At 41.9% G+C, this 17,822-nt stretch overlaps 1 protein-coding gene across 4 annotated transcripts in view; it reads left to right on the forward strand.

The window, feature by feature from the left end:
* LOC124043319 (eyes absent homolog 3-like) overlaps window positions 1–17,822 on the forward strand; it is a 32,475-nt gene extending 14,653 nt beyond the window's left edge. For 2 of the 4 annotated variants that reach the window (XM_046361807.1, XM_046361808.1), the window contains exons 4-18: window positions 160–257; window positions 5,971–6,054; window positions 6,354–6,423; window positions 7,189–7,298; window positions 7,660–7,800; window positions 8,347–8,423; window positions 10,687–10,867; window positions 11,805–11,974; window positions 12,411–12,494; window positions 12,655–12,803; window positions 12,975–13,135; window positions 13,665–13,788; window positions 13,904–14,025; window positions 14,219–14,319; window positions 14,514–17,822. In XM_046361807.1, the coding sequence (XP_046217763.1) occupies window positions 160–257; window positions 5,971–6,054; window positions 6,354–6,423; window positions 7,189–7,298; window positions 7,660–7,800; window positions 8,347–8,423; window positions 10,687–10,867; window positions 11,805–11,974; window positions 12,411–12,494; window positions 12,655–12,803; window positions 12,975–13,135; window positions 13,665–13,788; window positions 13,904–14,025; window positions 14,219–14,319; window positions 14,514–14,594 (1,753 nt within the window). In that variant the 3' untranslated portion in view covers window positions 14,595–17,822. The remainder of the gene's footprint in view (window positions 1–159; window positions 258–5,970; window positions 6,055–6,353; window positions 6,424–7,188; window positions 7,299–7,659; window positions 7,801–8,346; window positions 8,424–10,686; window positions 10,868–11,804; window positions 11,975–12,410; window positions 12,495–12,654; window positions 12,804–12,974; window positions 13,136–13,664; window positions 13,789–13,903; window positions 14,026–14,218; window positions 14,320–14,513) is intronic. The other 2 variants (XM_046361809.1, XM_046361810.1) reach the window with 2 other exon arrangements.

Below are 17,822 nucleotides of genomic sequence, written 5' to 3' on the forward strand. Positions count from 1 at the left end.
AATGGCCTTTCAAAGACTCTATATGGTGGCTAGACCGATAAATGTATTACTGAATAGTTTGATGGTTCAGTTTTACTTTTCTCTCATTAGCACAGGTAGTGCTGTCGGTGGGTAGTAAATAGGCTTGTGATATTTGGTAAATGGATGTTGTTTTTTTAGGGGATTGGGTGGTGATGACCAGAGCCCCCCTACTCTCTTGGGCTCAGGAGATCAGGACGACTCCTTCTCCTCCTTGTCTAATGCCCAGCTTGATGGAGGTGAGTTGAATAAATGAAAGCCTGAGAAATAAATGACTCTTAAAAAAATGCTCATCTATTGCCTATGGGCCTAAAATGTACCTTTTTTAAAAATCCACCAGCCCCTGTGGCAGGTAGATTACGAAGTCTACCAGCAACTCACAAAATGGATGACCGTGATTTGCTTAATTTAATTTTTGGTGACCTGAGTCTTTTAACCAAAATATCAGAGACAAAATGTTCAGCTGCCCCTATAAGAGTCCTGAGTGCGAGTGACTTGGGATCTGACTAGAGCGTCTCTTCGTTATTGGTTGAAGCAGCAGACTCGAACTAACGTTGAAAAACAACCGACCTTGTGAAAAAGTGTAAATAGCCAAGAAACACGAGGACAAAGTCTCACTTTGTGGACTTTAGAGTAAATTAGACCAACTTTTATTGCTGTGCACAGTGCCTCAAAATGAATCTATCAGCACTGCACTTCACTGGCAGGCAGTGGTGTTGCTGTGTGAAATGGGATATGGGATTCCTATTTCTTTGTGCGATTTGCTATGAAACAAAACTGCAGACATACTTTGAAAATAGCTACTGCCCAATTTTTCTAACTCACACGTGCTCATTAGAGGTCGACCGCTTATGATTTTTTTTAACACTGATACCAATTTTATTGGCGGACCAAATAAAAAGGCTGATGCTGATTTTTCTATATATATTTGTAATAATGACAATTACAACAATACTGAATTAACAATGAACACTTTTATTTGAACTTAATATAATACATAAAGAATATCAATTTAGTCTCAAATAAATAATGAAATGTGTTCAATTTGGTTTAAATAATGCAGAAACAGTGTTGGAAAAGAAAGTAAAAGTGCAATATGTTCCATGTAAAAAAGCTAAAGTTCTGAGCAAGAAACTTAAACATGAGAACTTATGAAAGCTGGTGGTTCCTTTTAACATGAGTCTTCAATATTCACAGTTAAGACGTTTTAGGTTGTAGTTATTATAGGACTATTTCTCTCTACCATTTGTATTTCATATACCTTTGACTATTGGATGTTCTTATTGGTACTTGACTATTGCCAGCCAAATCTCGGAAGGTGATAGGCTTGAAGTCGGCCCTGTGCCTCAATAATTTCTAAGAGCTGCTGGCAAACACATTAAAGTGCTGTTTGAATGCATGCTTACGAGCCTGCTGCTGCCTACCACCGCTCAGTCAGACTGCTCTATCAAATATCAAATCATAGACATGATTATAATATAATAAACACACAGAAATACGAGCCTTGGGTCATTAATATGATCTAATATGGTCAAATCCAGAAACTTGTCATTTCGAAAACTAAACGTTTATTCTTTCAAGGAAATACGCAACCGTTCCGTATTTTATCGAACGGGTGGCAACCCTAAGTATAGATCAGTGGTTCTTAACCTTGTTGGAGGTACTGAACCCCAGCAGTTTCATATGCACATTCACTGAACCCTTCTTAATTGGAATAATAAAATATGATTTTTTCAAATTCAAAACATAGGTGTATATATTTTACTGGTGCACAAAATGAACCGTGCATGAACATCACTGTGTTCAAAGAACAAAATCATCAAAACATGATTTTCACACAAAAACAAAAATATAATAAGGAATATTTACTGCAAATCAGTGTGACTTCTGCTGTTGCCTTTCAGAGACCAGTTCAGAAATCCGCGGCTTCACCTTGGCAAGTGCCACTCTCATGTCATTTTCACTACAAAGTCTGTTCCTTTTCTTCGTTTTTATTTCCAGCATCCTCAAAGGATTGCTCGCAAAGATATGTTGTTACAAAAGGTATAAAATCTCCTTTCTTAGCAATAACAGGGTACGTTACCATTTGTTGACACCAAAACGTTGAAAGCGTTGTTGTTCTGAAGAGTTGCTGTTGAACCTGGCTCTGCTGAATTTCAATGATTTCATCAAGGTATTCATCATTGACATCTGTTGTCTCAACACTACACGTGAACGGCTGTCTCACCCATGCTGGATATGACTCTCTTGTAGGGAAGTATCCTTCGAGAGACTTTGCAAGCTCATCTAAGTGCGTGGCAATTGCTTGCTTCAGTTCCGCGGGTACAGAAATGTCTCTGATTCCAGATACATCTTCGATCTTACTTACACAGTCGTCCAGCAGGGGAAAGTTTGCGAAGTTATCGTTCTCTGTTCGTCGTTTCCATAACGGTAGATTTTTTTGAAAAGCCTTCAGGTTTTCCTCCGCTTCAATGATGTTAACTCCACCGCCTGGCATCTTTGGATTGAGATGATTGAGAACTGTGAAGATATCAGCCATGTACGCTAAAATGAGAATGAACTCAGAATTTTTTAAGCAATCTGCATGACAATGTTGGTGCTCTTGCAAAAACAGGGCTAATTCCACACGCACAGCAAAAACACGATTCAGCACCTGTCCCCGGGATAACCACCGAACGTTAGAATGGTACAGAAGTACCTCGAATTCAGAGCCCATTTCTTTACACAGCTCACTGAAGATGTGGTGCCTCAGAGCACTAGTTCGCACATAGTTCACGCATTCCACTACAATTTTTAATACTTCTGCCAGTTTTGGAGGCAAGGTTTTTCTTCCCAATGCATTCCTGTGCAGAATACAGTGCGTGACAATGATGTGTGGTGCATCGGCTTTCACTAGCGCACCAAAACCAGACTTTCTTCCCAGCATGACTGGAGTTCCGTCTGAACAAACTGCAGAAACCATGTCCCACGAAAGATTGTTGTCTTTGAAGAAGTCATCCACAAGTTTCTTTACATCGGCTGCCTTAGTTGTTGTTGTAAGAGGCTTACAAAATAAAAAAATCTTCCTTTATCACGTCGTCTTTCACATAGCGCACGAATACAGCAAGCTGGCTCAGATTGGAAACGTCTGTGGTCTCGTCGAGTTGAAGGCTGAATTTTGCCGGGCTTGAAATCAGATCTGCAACTACTTCAGCCAAGATGTCTTTGCTCATGTCCTCTATTCTGTCGCTGATGGTGTCATTTGAAAGGGGAATTTGGGATAACTTAACTTCAGCCTCTTTTCCCAGCATGATATTCGCCATCTTCAACACAGCTGGTTTTATGAGTGTTTCACCAATGGTGTGTGGTTTGCCCTGCTTTGCGATCAGGTAAGCAACTTCGTACGATGCTGTGAGGATCGGTTTGTTGATGAGTACAAAGCCGAGAACAGGCAGAGTAGCCTTTTCATCGAATCTGGCTCTCTTCACCTTGAATTCATCGAGCGTTGTGTTCTTGTATTTTCCATCTCCATGCAGCTTAAGGAAGTGTTCTCTTAGTTTTGCCGGTGCTAGACTAGAATTGCTCAACTTGGCATTGCAAATCACGCAGTTAGGACGCTGACTCCCATCACGTTCCGTTATACATGTGAATCCATATTGTACATATTCGTCCGACCACTTTCTTTTTTGCTCGACATAGTATACATTTACATTTAAGTCATTTAGCAGACGCTCTTATCCAGAGCGACTTACAAATTGGTGCATTCACCTTATGACATCGAGTGGAACAGTCACTTTACAATAGTGCACTATATTATACAATTATACAATATTATAATATTATACAATATTACATTACATTTACTTTTAAGTCATTTAGCAGACGCTCTTATCCAGAGCGACTTACAAATTGGTGCATTCACCTTATGACATCCAGTGGAACAACCACTTTACAATAGTGCATCTAAATATTTTAAGGGGGGTGAGAAGGATTACTTTATCCTATCCTAGGTATTTCTTAAAGAGGTGGGGTTTCAGGTGTCTCCGGAAGGTGGTGATTGACTCCGCTGTCCTGGCGTCGTGAGGGAGTTTGTTCCACCATTGGGGAGCCAGAGCAGCGAACAGTTTTGACTGGGCTGAGCGGGAACTGTACTTCCTCAGTGGTAGGGAGGCGAGCAGGCCAGAGGTGGATGAACGCAGTGCCCTTATTTGGGTGTAGGGCCTGATCAGAGCCTGGAGGTACTGAGGTGCTGTTCCCCTCACAGCTCCGTAGGCAAGCACCATGGTCATACCATAGTAGGTATGAAGGGATAAAAATATTAAGAAAGAAATCACAAGACGTACCATCACGACTGTCACAAGTCGACTACTGAGCGCACCAAATTCCTTGCAGCACAGATAGGCCAAGCGATGTAGCGTGATCACCTGCAGCGAATGATGGCCAAGCGGGGCATGTCATCATGAGTCGTATGTATGCCTTGACCTCCGCCGAACCCCTGAGACTGACTCACCGAACCCCTGGGGTTCGATCGAACCCAGGTTAAGAACCACTGGTCTAGATATGACTTGAAGGTTGTGAAATGTAACAGCAATGTCATAATTATGTAAAATTCTGGCTAATTAATTACGGTCTTTGTTAGGAAGAAATTGTCTTCACACAGTTCGCAACGAGCCAGGCTGCTCAAGTGCTGCATATACCCTGACTCTGCTTGCAATGAACACAAGAGAAGTAACACAATTTCCCTAGTTAATATTGCCTGCTAACATGAATTTATTTTAATTACATATGCAGGTTTAACAAAATATGTGTGTATTGATTTTAAGAAAAGTATTGATGTTTATGGTTAGGTACATTTGTGCAACGATTGTGCTTTTTTCGCAAATCCGCTTTTGTTAAATCATTACCCGTTGGGCGATGTTGAAATAGGCTGTGCTTCGATGATAAATTAACAGGCACCGCATTGATTATATGCAACGCAGAACAAGCTAGTTAACCTTGTAATATCATCAACTATGTGTAGTTAACTAGTGATTGTGAAGATTGATTGATTGTTGTTTATAAGCTAAGTTTAATGCTAGCTAGCAACTTACCTTGGCTTCTTGTAGCCACAAGGTCCTTTTGATGCTGCACACGCGTAACAGGTGGTCAGCCTGCCACGCAGTCTTCTCGTAGATTGCAATGTAATCGGCCATAATCGGCGTCCAAAAAGGCCGATTACCGATTTGTTATGAACTTAAAATCGGCCCTAATTAATCAGTCAACCTCTAGTGCTCATACTTGACTTTTGAATATTTTCACATTTGCGAATGCACTGCTCTCACTGTAGAGCCCTGCAAATTGACCACCCGCCAAAGTAGCTGGTGAAATAGACATTCTTACCCGCAAATACCTAAATCTACCCACATTTGGTAGGTGTTCATTTTATGCCCTGATCTATTGTTTATTTATCCGTTATTTTACCAGGTAAGTTGACTGAGAACACGTTCTCATTTGCAGCAACGATGAATGAGCCAATGATGAATGAGCCAATTGTAAATTGGGGATTATTAGGTGACCATGATGGTTTGAGGGCCAGATTGGGAATTTAGCCAGGACACCGTGTTTAACACCCCTACTCTTACGATGAGTGCCATGGGATCTTTAATGACCCCAGAGAGTCAGGACACCCATTTAACGTCCTATCCGAAAGACTGCACCCTACACAGGGCAGTGGGGCATTGGGATATTTTTTTAGACCAGAGGAAATAGTGCCTCCTACTGGCCCTCCAACACCACTTCCAGCAGCATCTGGTCTCCCATCCTGGAACTGCCCAGGACCAACCCTGCTAGCCAGCCGTGATATGCAGGGTGGTATGCTGCTGGCATGTGTGTGGGCATATAAGGAATAGATGGAACTTGTAGATGGCGTTAGTGAACATAAGTGGTAGTTCACTCATTGGTGTAGATGGTTGACTGTTGTCTTTTTGATTTCAGGGAGCAGGGACCAGTCTGGTTCAGACAGAGGAGGAGCAGGGCCTCAGGCTTGTGATGAGTCCATGAACCCCTACACACACACTGGTATGAGCACAACATCCTACACAGGGTTTCCCAAACTCTGTCCGGGGGACCCCAAGGGGTGCACCTTTTGGGTTTTGCCCTAGCACTACACAGCTGATTTCAAATCCTCAAGCTTTGATTATTTGAATCAGCTGTGTAGTGCTAGGGCAAAACCCAAAAGGTGGAAACCGCTGCCCTGCACACGCCAGTTCGAGCACACTCCTTGGGTCTACACAAGCTTTTCATTTGTCATAGTGAGACCATGTTTTGTAAAACGTGTTTAAGCTGAGGCTTGCCTACCATTGTTCATGTTTTTCCAGCGGTGACCTGCAAAGAGCTCACCATGACAACAGCCTCTGAATATAACTCCCACATCTACCATGGAAGCAGGTGAGTATTGTCTGCTGTCATAGGTTATTCAGTGTTTTCTGGTCCTGGAGACCCAAAGGGGTGCATATTATTTTTAAATGGCTAGCACTAACACACCGGATTCAAAAAAACAAATCTAAGGCTTGATAAGGAGTTGATTTGTTAAGTCAAGTGTGTTAGGGATAGGACAAAAATGTGTACATCGTTGGGTTCCCAGGACCAGGATTGGGAGACACTGGGTTACTTGTATGTTGGGACTTGCATGACAGTTCAATTCAAACTGTATTGTTCCCACAGGGAAATGCTTTGTGCAGCCAGAAGTAATCAGTGTGTGATGACTTCTAGTTCTACTGTATAAATGTTAATGTAAGAATATGTCTGTGGAAACTCTAGACATTAAAAAGTTCTGGTCAGGACCCATATTTATCAAGTGTCTCAAAGTAGAAGTGCTGATCTAGGATCTGGTCCGCCCTGTCCATAATAATCTGAACTATTATGATCTAAAATGTCAAACTGATCCTAGATCAGCAATATTTATCTGAGACACTTGATAAATGGGGGCCCAGGACCATATTCTCAATGCGTCTCAGGGTATGAGTTCTGCTCTAGGATCAGTTTGGCTTTTTAAATCATCATGCATCAGATTACATGGACAGGGTGGACCTGATCCTAGATCAGCACTTATACGCTGAGACAATTGATCAATGCGGGCCCAGCTCTCCGCTGCATGCTATTGGGAAGAGAGTTTTCCTCCAGTAGTTCTCACAGTCCCCGTCTGTCCCACAGCCCAGCCGTCACGTCGTACAGCAGCCAGGTGGCCTTCCCTCCTCTGACCCAGTCCACTGTGTACACCGCCTTCCCCCAGGCAGGACAGACCTACGGCCTCCCACCATTCGGTCAGTCCTTGATCTTTCTCGCTCTCTCACATACACAAACACTATTCACCCCCCTGGTCTTCTCCTAACATCACCTGCACAATAACCCAACACTACGCTTCTGTTCGTTCATTATTACGCTTGTTACGCTACGTCAAGCTTTTGCACTGATTCAAATGCCCTAAAATTTCCAATAATTTTCACTCCTTTGACTGAAAGGTCTTTCTTTAACTCTTTTCCTTCTCTACATCTTTTTTAAATTTCCTTTTACAACTCCCTCTCCTACCTTTTGCTCCCTCTCTCTCTCTCTCTCTCCCCCCTCTCTCTCTCTCTCTCTCTCCCTCTCTCTCTCTCTCTCTCTCTCTGTCCATCCCTCCCTCAGGTGCTATGTGGCCAGGCGTTAAGACAGAGACAGGGCTGCCTGATGCAGTGCCTTCTGTTGGCCAGCCTGGGTTTCTCAGCTTCAGCTCTGCATATACCTCAACCCAGCCAGGCCAGGTGCACTATTCATACCCCAGCCAAGGCAAGCCATCGCCATCTATCAATCTCACCACCCTGACTCACATCATATAACCTAACGTAGCAGATGTAGACAGACGCCTGAGTCGATTCCCTACTTCTATTATTCAGCGCAAATGGAAGTTAGGTTGAAAATACTGTGTTCCTGAAAACCGGAAACATCCGCTTTCTGTCAACGCTAATAAGGGTGCACCTCATAATAATATGCTTGATTCACACTACAGGACCAAACTGAGCCAAGCTGTGCTGGGCTGGCCTGGTTACGCATCCACAATAGTTGCTCTAACTGTTCTGGAAAAGGCAATGTGGAAGAAAAATATCCAACCCAGCACATTACGGTTCTGAACAGTCCCATAGTGCAAGTCAGGCACAAGCTTACTGGACAAGGAAATCGGTGCTATGATTTATGCAGATGTATTTTTGCACTTTTCACTACTACGTTACTGCGCTCACTGGCGTGAATGATCTATTCATTGAAATGGATTGAGATGAAGCATTAATTCTTGTCTGCGTTTTTCCAATGTTTTGAGGTGTCTGTTTTCTCTGCCAGGCTCCAGTTTCACTACATCCAGTGTGTACACTAACATCCCCTCAGCTACCACGGCTACACCTACAGTGACTCACCAGGTAAGGACTGGCTAGCTTTGACCAGGGAAATTAGGGCCTCAAAAAGCAACAAAAATGTATCTGAAAGGTCTCTGTTAGGGCTGTCGGGATCATGAAATTTTGGCAGCTGGTTATTGTCATGCAAAAGTCTGCTGGTCTAATAGTAATTTACCATTAATTAACATAAACATGTTTAGCATCTCAAGGCTCCACTCATAGAAGCAGCATACAAGCCACTAATATGTGCCTTTTTGGAACATCTACATTTAAAGTCTAATAAATAAATGTAATATACACCATCACAATACATTCATTATTAAAAAATTAAAAATACATTTTATTTCAGGTGGTCTAAAGAAAAATGGTGCGGTTTTTTTCAGAACAGAATGAGTTGGTCTTATTGTATGTTATCTGACTACACTGTGCCATAGGCTGTAGGCTTGTTAATTTAGCTGACCAGATATGCTTATAAGTCCAGTGCCACTATTATATATTATAATTATTTTATTTTGCCTTTATTTAACTAGGCAAGTCAGTTGAGAACAAATTCTTATTTACAATGATGGCCTAGGAACAGTGGGTTAACTGCCTTGTTCATGGGGCAGAACGACAGATATTTACCTTGTCGGCTCAGGGATTCGATCTAGCAACCTTTCGGTTTCTAGTCCAACGCTCTAACCACTAGGCTACCTTTTTATAGTATGAATCATATAATTGAACTTCGCTAAATAAAATAGAACAGATTTTTTCCCGGAGAGAGAGCGCAAAAGTGCTGAGCGTAAAAGTGAGAATTTGAAACTGTTCCTATATGCTAGATGTAGAGTTTATTTGTATTAATGTTGGGGGGCTGCTTTAGTCATAAATGATACAAACATTAGAAGGCCGTAGAAATCCAAAGATATTTGAGCTGCATGAAAAAAAGTTTGAGCTCTGTTCCTTGCCTCAGTTTTCACACACTGTTCTCTCATCAATTGATCATATTTTCACCCATCAGACTATTCTCAATTTAATCTCGTCTTTATCAATATGTGAAATGTATTTAGATTTAGAATGTTCTATTCATCAAATGGGCAGGAACAGGGTCAAGACAAAAGACATGTCATCCTTATGCACTGGAATAGAGAATGGAGGCCACTTTCCCTGGCGGTATGTTTTGTTCACTCATGTTAGGTAGGCTACTCCGGTAATATCGCTGCACCACAGGTGGTATTCATTCTGCCCAAACTCTCTGCCATGGGCTCTTCAACCCTATTCCAGCAGCTACCCAGTGCATAATTTGAGAAACCAAGTGAAATCTGTTCGGGGACATCGATAGTAACATGTTTTCACAAAACATTTTTCATTAAACTGTTGACAGCCCCTCTCTGTGCGCTGGAGATAGGAATGAAGTAGATGGAAACTCAAGAGTGGTGAGATATTCTCTAAAAATCCCTATTACTAAGCTATTCAAAATCTTAAACAAATTCACTATAAGTGTAGGCTAAATCAGAATTTGTTTAATGTAGGCTAGACCATGTACCAAAGATATCAGTATTTAAAATAAATAAAAAATGTTTTTCTGCCATGTGTATTATTCATTGGTTAGCTATTGTATAACAGCCCTTGGGGCTTGGGCTTATATAGGCCTATGCTTATTAGTAAGCTGTAATATGCGTATGGGTATTTTTGAATGAACAGTCTTCTTAGAAAGCGCTGTCCCATTTTTTTTGAGTTGTTAGGCCTTGAAACAACATCCAGAATGGCCATGTTCTACTCCGTTTCAACCTATTGTTGAACTTCTTTCTTTGAATTTATCAATCAAAATGGTGAGTTTTTGATGTGATTTTTCCATTGCATTTGCATTGTCAGTGGTTAGAGGGATAATAGAGCCCTGACTAGGAGGCCATTAGGACCTGAAGATCGTTAGCCAGTTGGATAGGCTACTGCTAAGGCATGTCCAGAGTGCATAAGAGGAGATTACCGTGACTCAACTTTCATGTAGAATTTTACTGCGGTCATGACTGCTGGTGTGGCGCTAATATGGTCATTGCAACTGCCCTAGTCTCTGTAGCAAAACGTCACTGGAGCATATGTAAAGTTACAACCTACGGCAAGACCAAAATCTCTACACAGAGACTTCAGTGTGGTGCAGGGTCAAGGCACCATGCATTTACGGAGTATGTCTAATGGAGTATGGCTGCCTCACAGCTGCCATACTTTTGACCAGAGCCCTGTGGGACACAGCCTGTAAATCCATCCTTGATTGTTTCATGTCCATTCTCTGTATGTGTCTCTCATGCTGCAGGAGTTCAGCAGCTATAATTCTCTGGGCCAGGCCCAGTTCCCTCAGTACTACGCCCCGCCTCCTAGCTACTTGCTCGCCGGCCAGCCCAATAGCGAAGGGAATGGATCCAGTGTGGGTGTGGCTGGCTATCCAGCCATCAAGACGGAGGGCAGTGCCTCCGCTGGACTGCCCAGCACTACAGGTACTTCAGCCTTACCTCATAACAATAGCTAGTACCGTCTTACCTAGGGTTACAAAGCTACCGGTAGTTTACAAAAGTTAACGTTATTTTGGTAATTAACAGAATCAATAGCTATCTATGGTAACTTTGGTAATTTATACTTGAATAACTTTTAACAAATGTATTCTTATATAGTATTCATTGTTTATCAGTGTCCATTAGTTTTTCTAGTAGATAGGCCAATATGAATCTAGAGAACATATCCTAATTAATGAAGAAAAAAAACATCTAATCAACAATTTCATTATTTTCAACTAATTCTGCAACGTTTTTCACAACTGCCACCAGTTTGACACCAAAACATTGACGACTAATACATATTAAAATAAATGGATGGGGGAAAATAAAGGATATTAAACACCAATGGTTTATATTTAGGATCATGTTTTACAGCTTTGACATTATATTTTGTTAAAATCATCTTGTTTAATTAAAATAGTTTACATGTGATGAGGTCACATAGAGGGCCAGAGATCATTAGACACCTGTAAAAACCTGAAGTACCCAAAAGGGCCATTAGATTTATTGTGATAGATTACATAAAATCCTTGAAAGAGGCCAACATTCTGGTAGTTTACTGGTAAACCTTGAAAGTTTCCAGTAATATACCCTCCCTTTGCAACCCTAGTCTTACGGTATGACCATGCAGGTATCTATAGGTACTTCTGATAATTCCCATTATCGGTGTCACAATGCCTTACCGGATGAATGTCAGTTCCATGTTTAGAATATAGCTGGATGGATAACACTGGGATCCAGTAGTTAATGTGTTATCAACATTGCTTTGATTATGGGCTTGTTAGTCCATTTAGGCTGAGGTGTTCAACATGGGAGTTTGTGTCAGTGCTCAACTGAATTGTCAGCTATCAATCCACAACCTGTCTGCCCTCTCCCTCAGACGCATCTCCACGTGAGAACCTCCCGACCGGAGTGGCCCTCCCGGCAGGCGTGGCTCTCCCCACGGGGGCCCGGGACCAGGATGAGGCAGGGAGGAGGAACCCTGCTGGCAAGGCCAAGGGGAAGGCCAAGAAATCAGACAGCAACCAGCCCACTGACAACGACCTTGAGGTAACTATAGGACCCACATGAACAGAGATGCACAACCACTTACTCACTCATTCACATACAAATTTACCAGCTACTCAGATGAGGTTATTTTTAAAGTAACTTTTCAGTGAAAATCTCCCTTTTTAAAAGTTGTCTAACTCGTACCCAAATAATGTTGTTGACTCATCCTATCTTCGTATGTGGCCAAAGCATACATTTACATAAAAAATAAATAAATAAAACACCTCATACTTTAAAAATGCAGTCATTCATATACAGACTTACAAATTAACCAGCTACTCAGGTGACTGGTTCTTTTAATTGTCTTTGTTATTTATGTATCTGCTCTACAACATGTAATTTTGTTTTAACATGTTCATGTAATTTTATAAATGGAATCATTTCTGATTAATCCCACTCTTTAGTTACTGACTCATTCCTCTCTCGTCTCTTTCAGAGAATCTTTCTCTGGGATCTGGATGAGACGATCATCATTTTCCACTCTCTGCTCACCGGCTCCTTCGCTCAGAAGTTTGGCAAGGTGTGTCTTTGGGAATGAAGAAACATTGGGGAAATCGCAACTATCATGTTTTGCGCTGTAATCTATAATTTTACACGTCTGTATAATAGAATGAATTTCTCTGATGTGGTAAGATTTCTATTGAAATGAATATAACCTCTGTCCTGTTGGGGTTGTGTAGGACCCTGCCACAGTACTGAACCTGGGTCTTCAGATGGAGGAGCTGATCTTTGAGCTGGCAGACACACACCTGTTTTTCAATGACCTGGAGGAGTGTGACCAGGTCCATGTTGAAGACATGGCTTCTGATGACAATGGACAGGATCTGAGGTATGGACATGTCTTCAGTTATGATGCTGCTGGAAACAACCAGTAAATACAAAAGACCATACTATTTAGCTAAATAGTGATGATTTGTGATGCTCATATCAGGAGACTGTAGAGACTCAGTGACCTTAATTTCCTCGCTCGCCACATACAATCCTCTCATCCTCCTCTCAGCACCTATAACTTCCTGGCGGATGGCTTCAACGGCCCCAGTGGTGGAGGGGCCCCAGGGGCCACTACTGCAGTCCAGGGTGGAGTGGAGTGGATGAGGAAACTGGCCTTCCGCTACCGCCGTCTAAAGGACCTCTACAACGGATACAAATGCAATGTGGGAGGTGAGATGTGTGAAAACTGTGTTTGTCTTCAAAATTGGACTAATCACCAGACTGTGACTTACTGGGAAACCCTTAGGGCACGGTGTCCAAGCACTGATGACATCTGAATATTAATATCCGCAATATTACTTTGAGACGTTAAAAGTTGATGCATTGTTCAAATAAAAACGGTATGCTTTTGTGTACTCTTGCCGTGTCATAGTTTCGCCTGGGAGGAATATTCCTGTTTGTCCACAGCCATTTTTTTGTGTGCAGCATCCTAGAATGTAGAATCTAACCAGACATTGATATAACGGCCAGATCTAAAGCCAGATACCAATAGATGGAAAAAGAATAGGGTCGACGATGGGGAGGTTTGTTAATGTGTTCCTGCACCATCTCCTGGTTGCTGTGGTAATAACCTCTAAATGCCCTGCTCTGATGGTATTGTTTTTATATACGGCATCAATGCAAGAAATTAGTGATGCTATATTTGTTTTCTTGGGCTTTTCCTGGTAATAACACATCTAACGCCTCTGCTCTCCTCCAGGCCTGCTGAGTCCCATGAAGAGGGAACTGCTCCTTCGACTGCAGTCTGAGATGGAAAATGTGACGGACGCCTGGCTCAGTACGGCACTCAAATCCTTGCTGCTCATCCAGTCCAGGTCAGCACAGTGAGTTTGACATTTTAGACAATCTTTGTTCTTATTTTACAGTGTAATTTGATGCGGGGGGGTGTAGTGGAGTTTATTGTGGCCCTACTCACTGTGTGTGCATCCGTGTCCACAGAGGTAAGTGTATGAATGTCCTGGTGACGACCACCCAGCTGGTGCCTGCTCTGGCCAAGGTGCTGCTCTACGGCCTGGGGGACGTCTTCCCCATAGAGAACATCTACAGTGCCACCAAGATAGGTAAACTGAACCACTAACACACAGACCTTATAACCCATGTTCTCCATAGCCGTGGGGTTTAAAGGATTTGTATTTGATCCAAGGTGGATGAAATGGATTAAATCCAGCATTTGAGTATCTCAGCTGAAAGTCAATCTACTAGTGTGTGTCCTTGTGACTATTTACTTATGATTTTGCTGTGGTCTTTCTGTAGGGAAAGAGAGCTGTTTTGAGCGCATTGTCTCTCGCTTTGGGAAGAAGGTGACCTATGTGGTGGTAGGAGATGGCCGTGATGAGGAATTTGCAGCAAAACAGGTAGGCCTATGTGCATTTGGGTATCGGCTGCATATTACAAGGTATTAAGACTGAACAAACAGCCGGCAATAATTATTCTGTGTTGCATACAGTATGTCAAATACTTCTGGTATTCACCATTTACACTCAACACTACAGTAAATTAGTCTTGGTGTATTGATTTGACTGTTGGTATCTCTGCTCTGTTTTTGCAGCACAACATGCCTTTCTGGCGTATCTCCACCCACGGGGACCTAGTATCCCTGCACCAAGCTCTGGAGCTAGACTTCTTGTAGAGCGCAAGGGATAGAGGTCTGACACAGAGGGAAACAGTTAGTCACACCACTGTTCGCTTGTGGAGTGACTTATTTTCTTTATTATTATTAGGTACTTGGCTCCACCCCAGCCCTCTGAAATACACACACACACACACACCACACTGCTGGCCCTAGTGAGTTACTCTTGCCCCAGTGTGATGGCCATGGACTGAACTGAGGTGGACTTGGGGATGGCAGTGGTTGGGAAGCAGACTGGACAGATATACTCTCTGATGCAGGGCTCCTGCCCAGCAGCACTCTCCCTATGGCAGCTATCCTGGCACTGGGGCACAGCAGTCAGAGAGGACACAACTAAAGGGAAGAAGACAAACCTCTGGCTCCACAACTCACAGGCTGTTGTTCCTCTGGGTTCATCCCAAATGACACTCTATTCCCTATGCAGTGCACTACTTTTGACTAAGTAGTGATTATATATGGAAAAGGGTGCCATTTGGGATGCACACTGTCTGCAGCACTGTCGGGCATCACGGACGGACGCTTTGGATTGTTTTAGAGCCCTCGGTAGCTATACATGAAAGGATAATGTCACAAAATGAATTATTTTTCTAATTTTGGGGTTATTTTGCACTCATTCCAAAGCTTGAAAACAGCATTGATTGGGGTTGGGAATTGTTTTAGTTTTTCTAAGCATATGATGAGATTGCTACTTAGGAATGACATTCAATTGCCTTCTGGATGTAACCTTTCTACTAGTTATACTCTAGTACTGACCATGTCCTCCATGGAGATAGAATGTTGTGCTCATTATAAAACCACCCTTCTCTCAGCTGTCCCGACCTCTCCACTGTGTCAGACTTCAACAGCCTAACAGTCTTCTGTGGTCTTTTTACATAAACTGATGTGTGGCAAAGACAATGACTCAATGAAGAACCTAGCCTGTATTTCACTGCATGATATCTATGGACCCCAGGTTGCTGTATATTATTACCTAAGATAAGCCAAACCAGGCCTTTCTGTAAATTAACTTTAAAAGACTAAGGATGGGCCTTCAAAACAATGTGTAATTTCTTCAGCATTGTGCTGAAGTTCAATGTGTGTACATGTATAAATAACCTTTTAGAAGCTGTCCCCACTGGGCTAACTGTTCCTCAGAGCACAGCCCTAAGTGTCCTTGTATTCCTGCAAAGGGACTTAAACATGACAAATAGCATTTAAAAGCAGTTTGCTGAAAGGAATGGCAAGTGGCACAATCCAATCACATGTTGTTTAAGATACAGTGCAATTGTTGTTATTGTTCAATACTGGAAATGATGTTAGACCAAGTCACAGGAGGTTTGTCTGGTCAATCTGGTCCTGATTACCTCACATGGCAGATATTTTCCATCACAAAGATCAACTGCTTGAGTCATTGATAAATGGAAATGTGTAAAATCAATCTTTAGCTGATTTGCATGGTGCGAGTCACACAACCCCAGATACCATTATTACAATGTGGTGGGTAACTTACCAAAAATATGTGTTGATTTATTTCCCAAGTGTTTCCCACAGTTTCCAAATACCACAGATGTTCCTATCGTCACATTTTGAATAGAGAAACAGCAGCATACAAAGACATGTCCCCAAGTTGGTAATTCATCTGTGAACTAGCTGGGGTGCCCCAAAAATATACAGCCGCTGTCTGTTTGCAGTGTAGTCAGTCGATCTACCCTCATCATTATACATATTGGGGGGCGGGGGGGGGGGGGGGGGGCAGGGATGACCGTGCAATACATTTCTGGTCAGTGGTAATGGTATGCCTGTTATTAACTGGTCTATATTTCAAGGGACATTTTGTTGCCGCATGTAGCTAGCTGGTCAAGAAGAGGTGGTTAGAGGGTTGATATTATTAAACCCTGGTCTGTGAGATTATGACTAAACAATACTGAGCCTGAAGAAGATTTGGCCATTTTACACACCCCTGCAGCTTGACCGTTAAGAATGTGTTCTTTGTATTTGTTTGCATCTTTCTAGAGTCTTGTACATATTTGTATTGTGCCTTTTTAGCCATCTATATTGTATATGAATATATCATCTCTAAGGGAAATACTTAAGTTGTGTTAAATGCATTTATCAAACATGGTTGTTGTTACACTTTAGTTCAAGTGTTATTTTACTCATCTTTTTTTTAGCGTCATTAATCGGTGCTGAAATCTTTTATTTGTAACTCAGTAGCACTGAAAAGCTTACTGTATGTGAATCATGTATTTTTTTCCTTTTGAATACGTTTTATTTTCTTGTTTTGATTGTCCTGCCGATGACAAATGTTACAGCGGAAATTCTCTCCTTTTAAAGACGATTCGCAGCTTTCTTCACCAAGTCATCGCATCCTTCCCTTTGTTGAAAACTGAATCCCAATGCTGTCATGTAGCATTTCTGAGTCGCTGTGACTGGCTTTTACCGCTTAGACAATCAAATCTGTATCACATGGTACTTTGAATGGTGCCCAGATCCACCGCCTACGGTGAAGCATGTATATAGACTTGCAGTATGTTTGGTGTATGTTCTCCTAAAACAGTACATGTTACTACCTAATGGAGTTGAGAGGAAATGGATGCATTGTAAAATGGTGAATTAGATCCTTTAGAATGGAAGGGTGTCATGGACATGGCATTTTGTGAAGTTGACACACATTTGGAAGTCAGCATACCCAAACCAATTGTTTTTATTGTTGAACTGTTCATTAGATCATCTTTAGTTTTGTTTGCCTTTCACCCTTTTCATTGGTATGATTTAGTTTGTTTTATCTTAGGTGTTTACGGTGCATGTATTTCTATCAGTGATGGTTTCTGATTTAAAGTACTCTGTTGCTAAACAAGTTGATTGTTAAAAAAAAGCTGTGTCTGCTTTTTACATTTCCCTTGGATTTGTGTTGAAGACGAAGAACTATGTACAATTTTATAAGTGCATTTTGACAAGTCTCTGTTGGCTGTCATGTAGTGATTTACATTTCAAATGCAAGGAGCTATGAAGGCACAGCTTTGTAGGGACATATCTGGCTCAACTTGATCATGTTATTTCTTGAATACTCAGCTAGTGTGACTATCTTCTGTAGAAAAAAAGCCTTGAGATAAAACATGTAAGGGACGTGTTTTCCCACCCCACTTTTTTTGTCTGGGACCAGAACACTGTTGAAGGCCCAATAAGGTTGTCCTGTGTATAATAACACTCAAGGCAATTGTAAATACAAATAAAATGACTTTGAAAGTT

This window comes from Oncorhynchus gorbuscha, linkage group LG09 (genome assembly GCF_021184085.1).
Source record: "Oncorhynchus gorbuscha isolate QuinsamMale2020 ecotype Even-year linkage group LG09, OgorEven_v1.0, whole genome shotgun sequence".
In the NCBI taxonomy this organism is placed as follows: domain Eukaryota; kingdom Metazoa; phylum Chordata; class Actinopteri; order Salmoniformes; family Salmonidae; genus Oncorhynchus; species Oncorhynchus gorbuscha.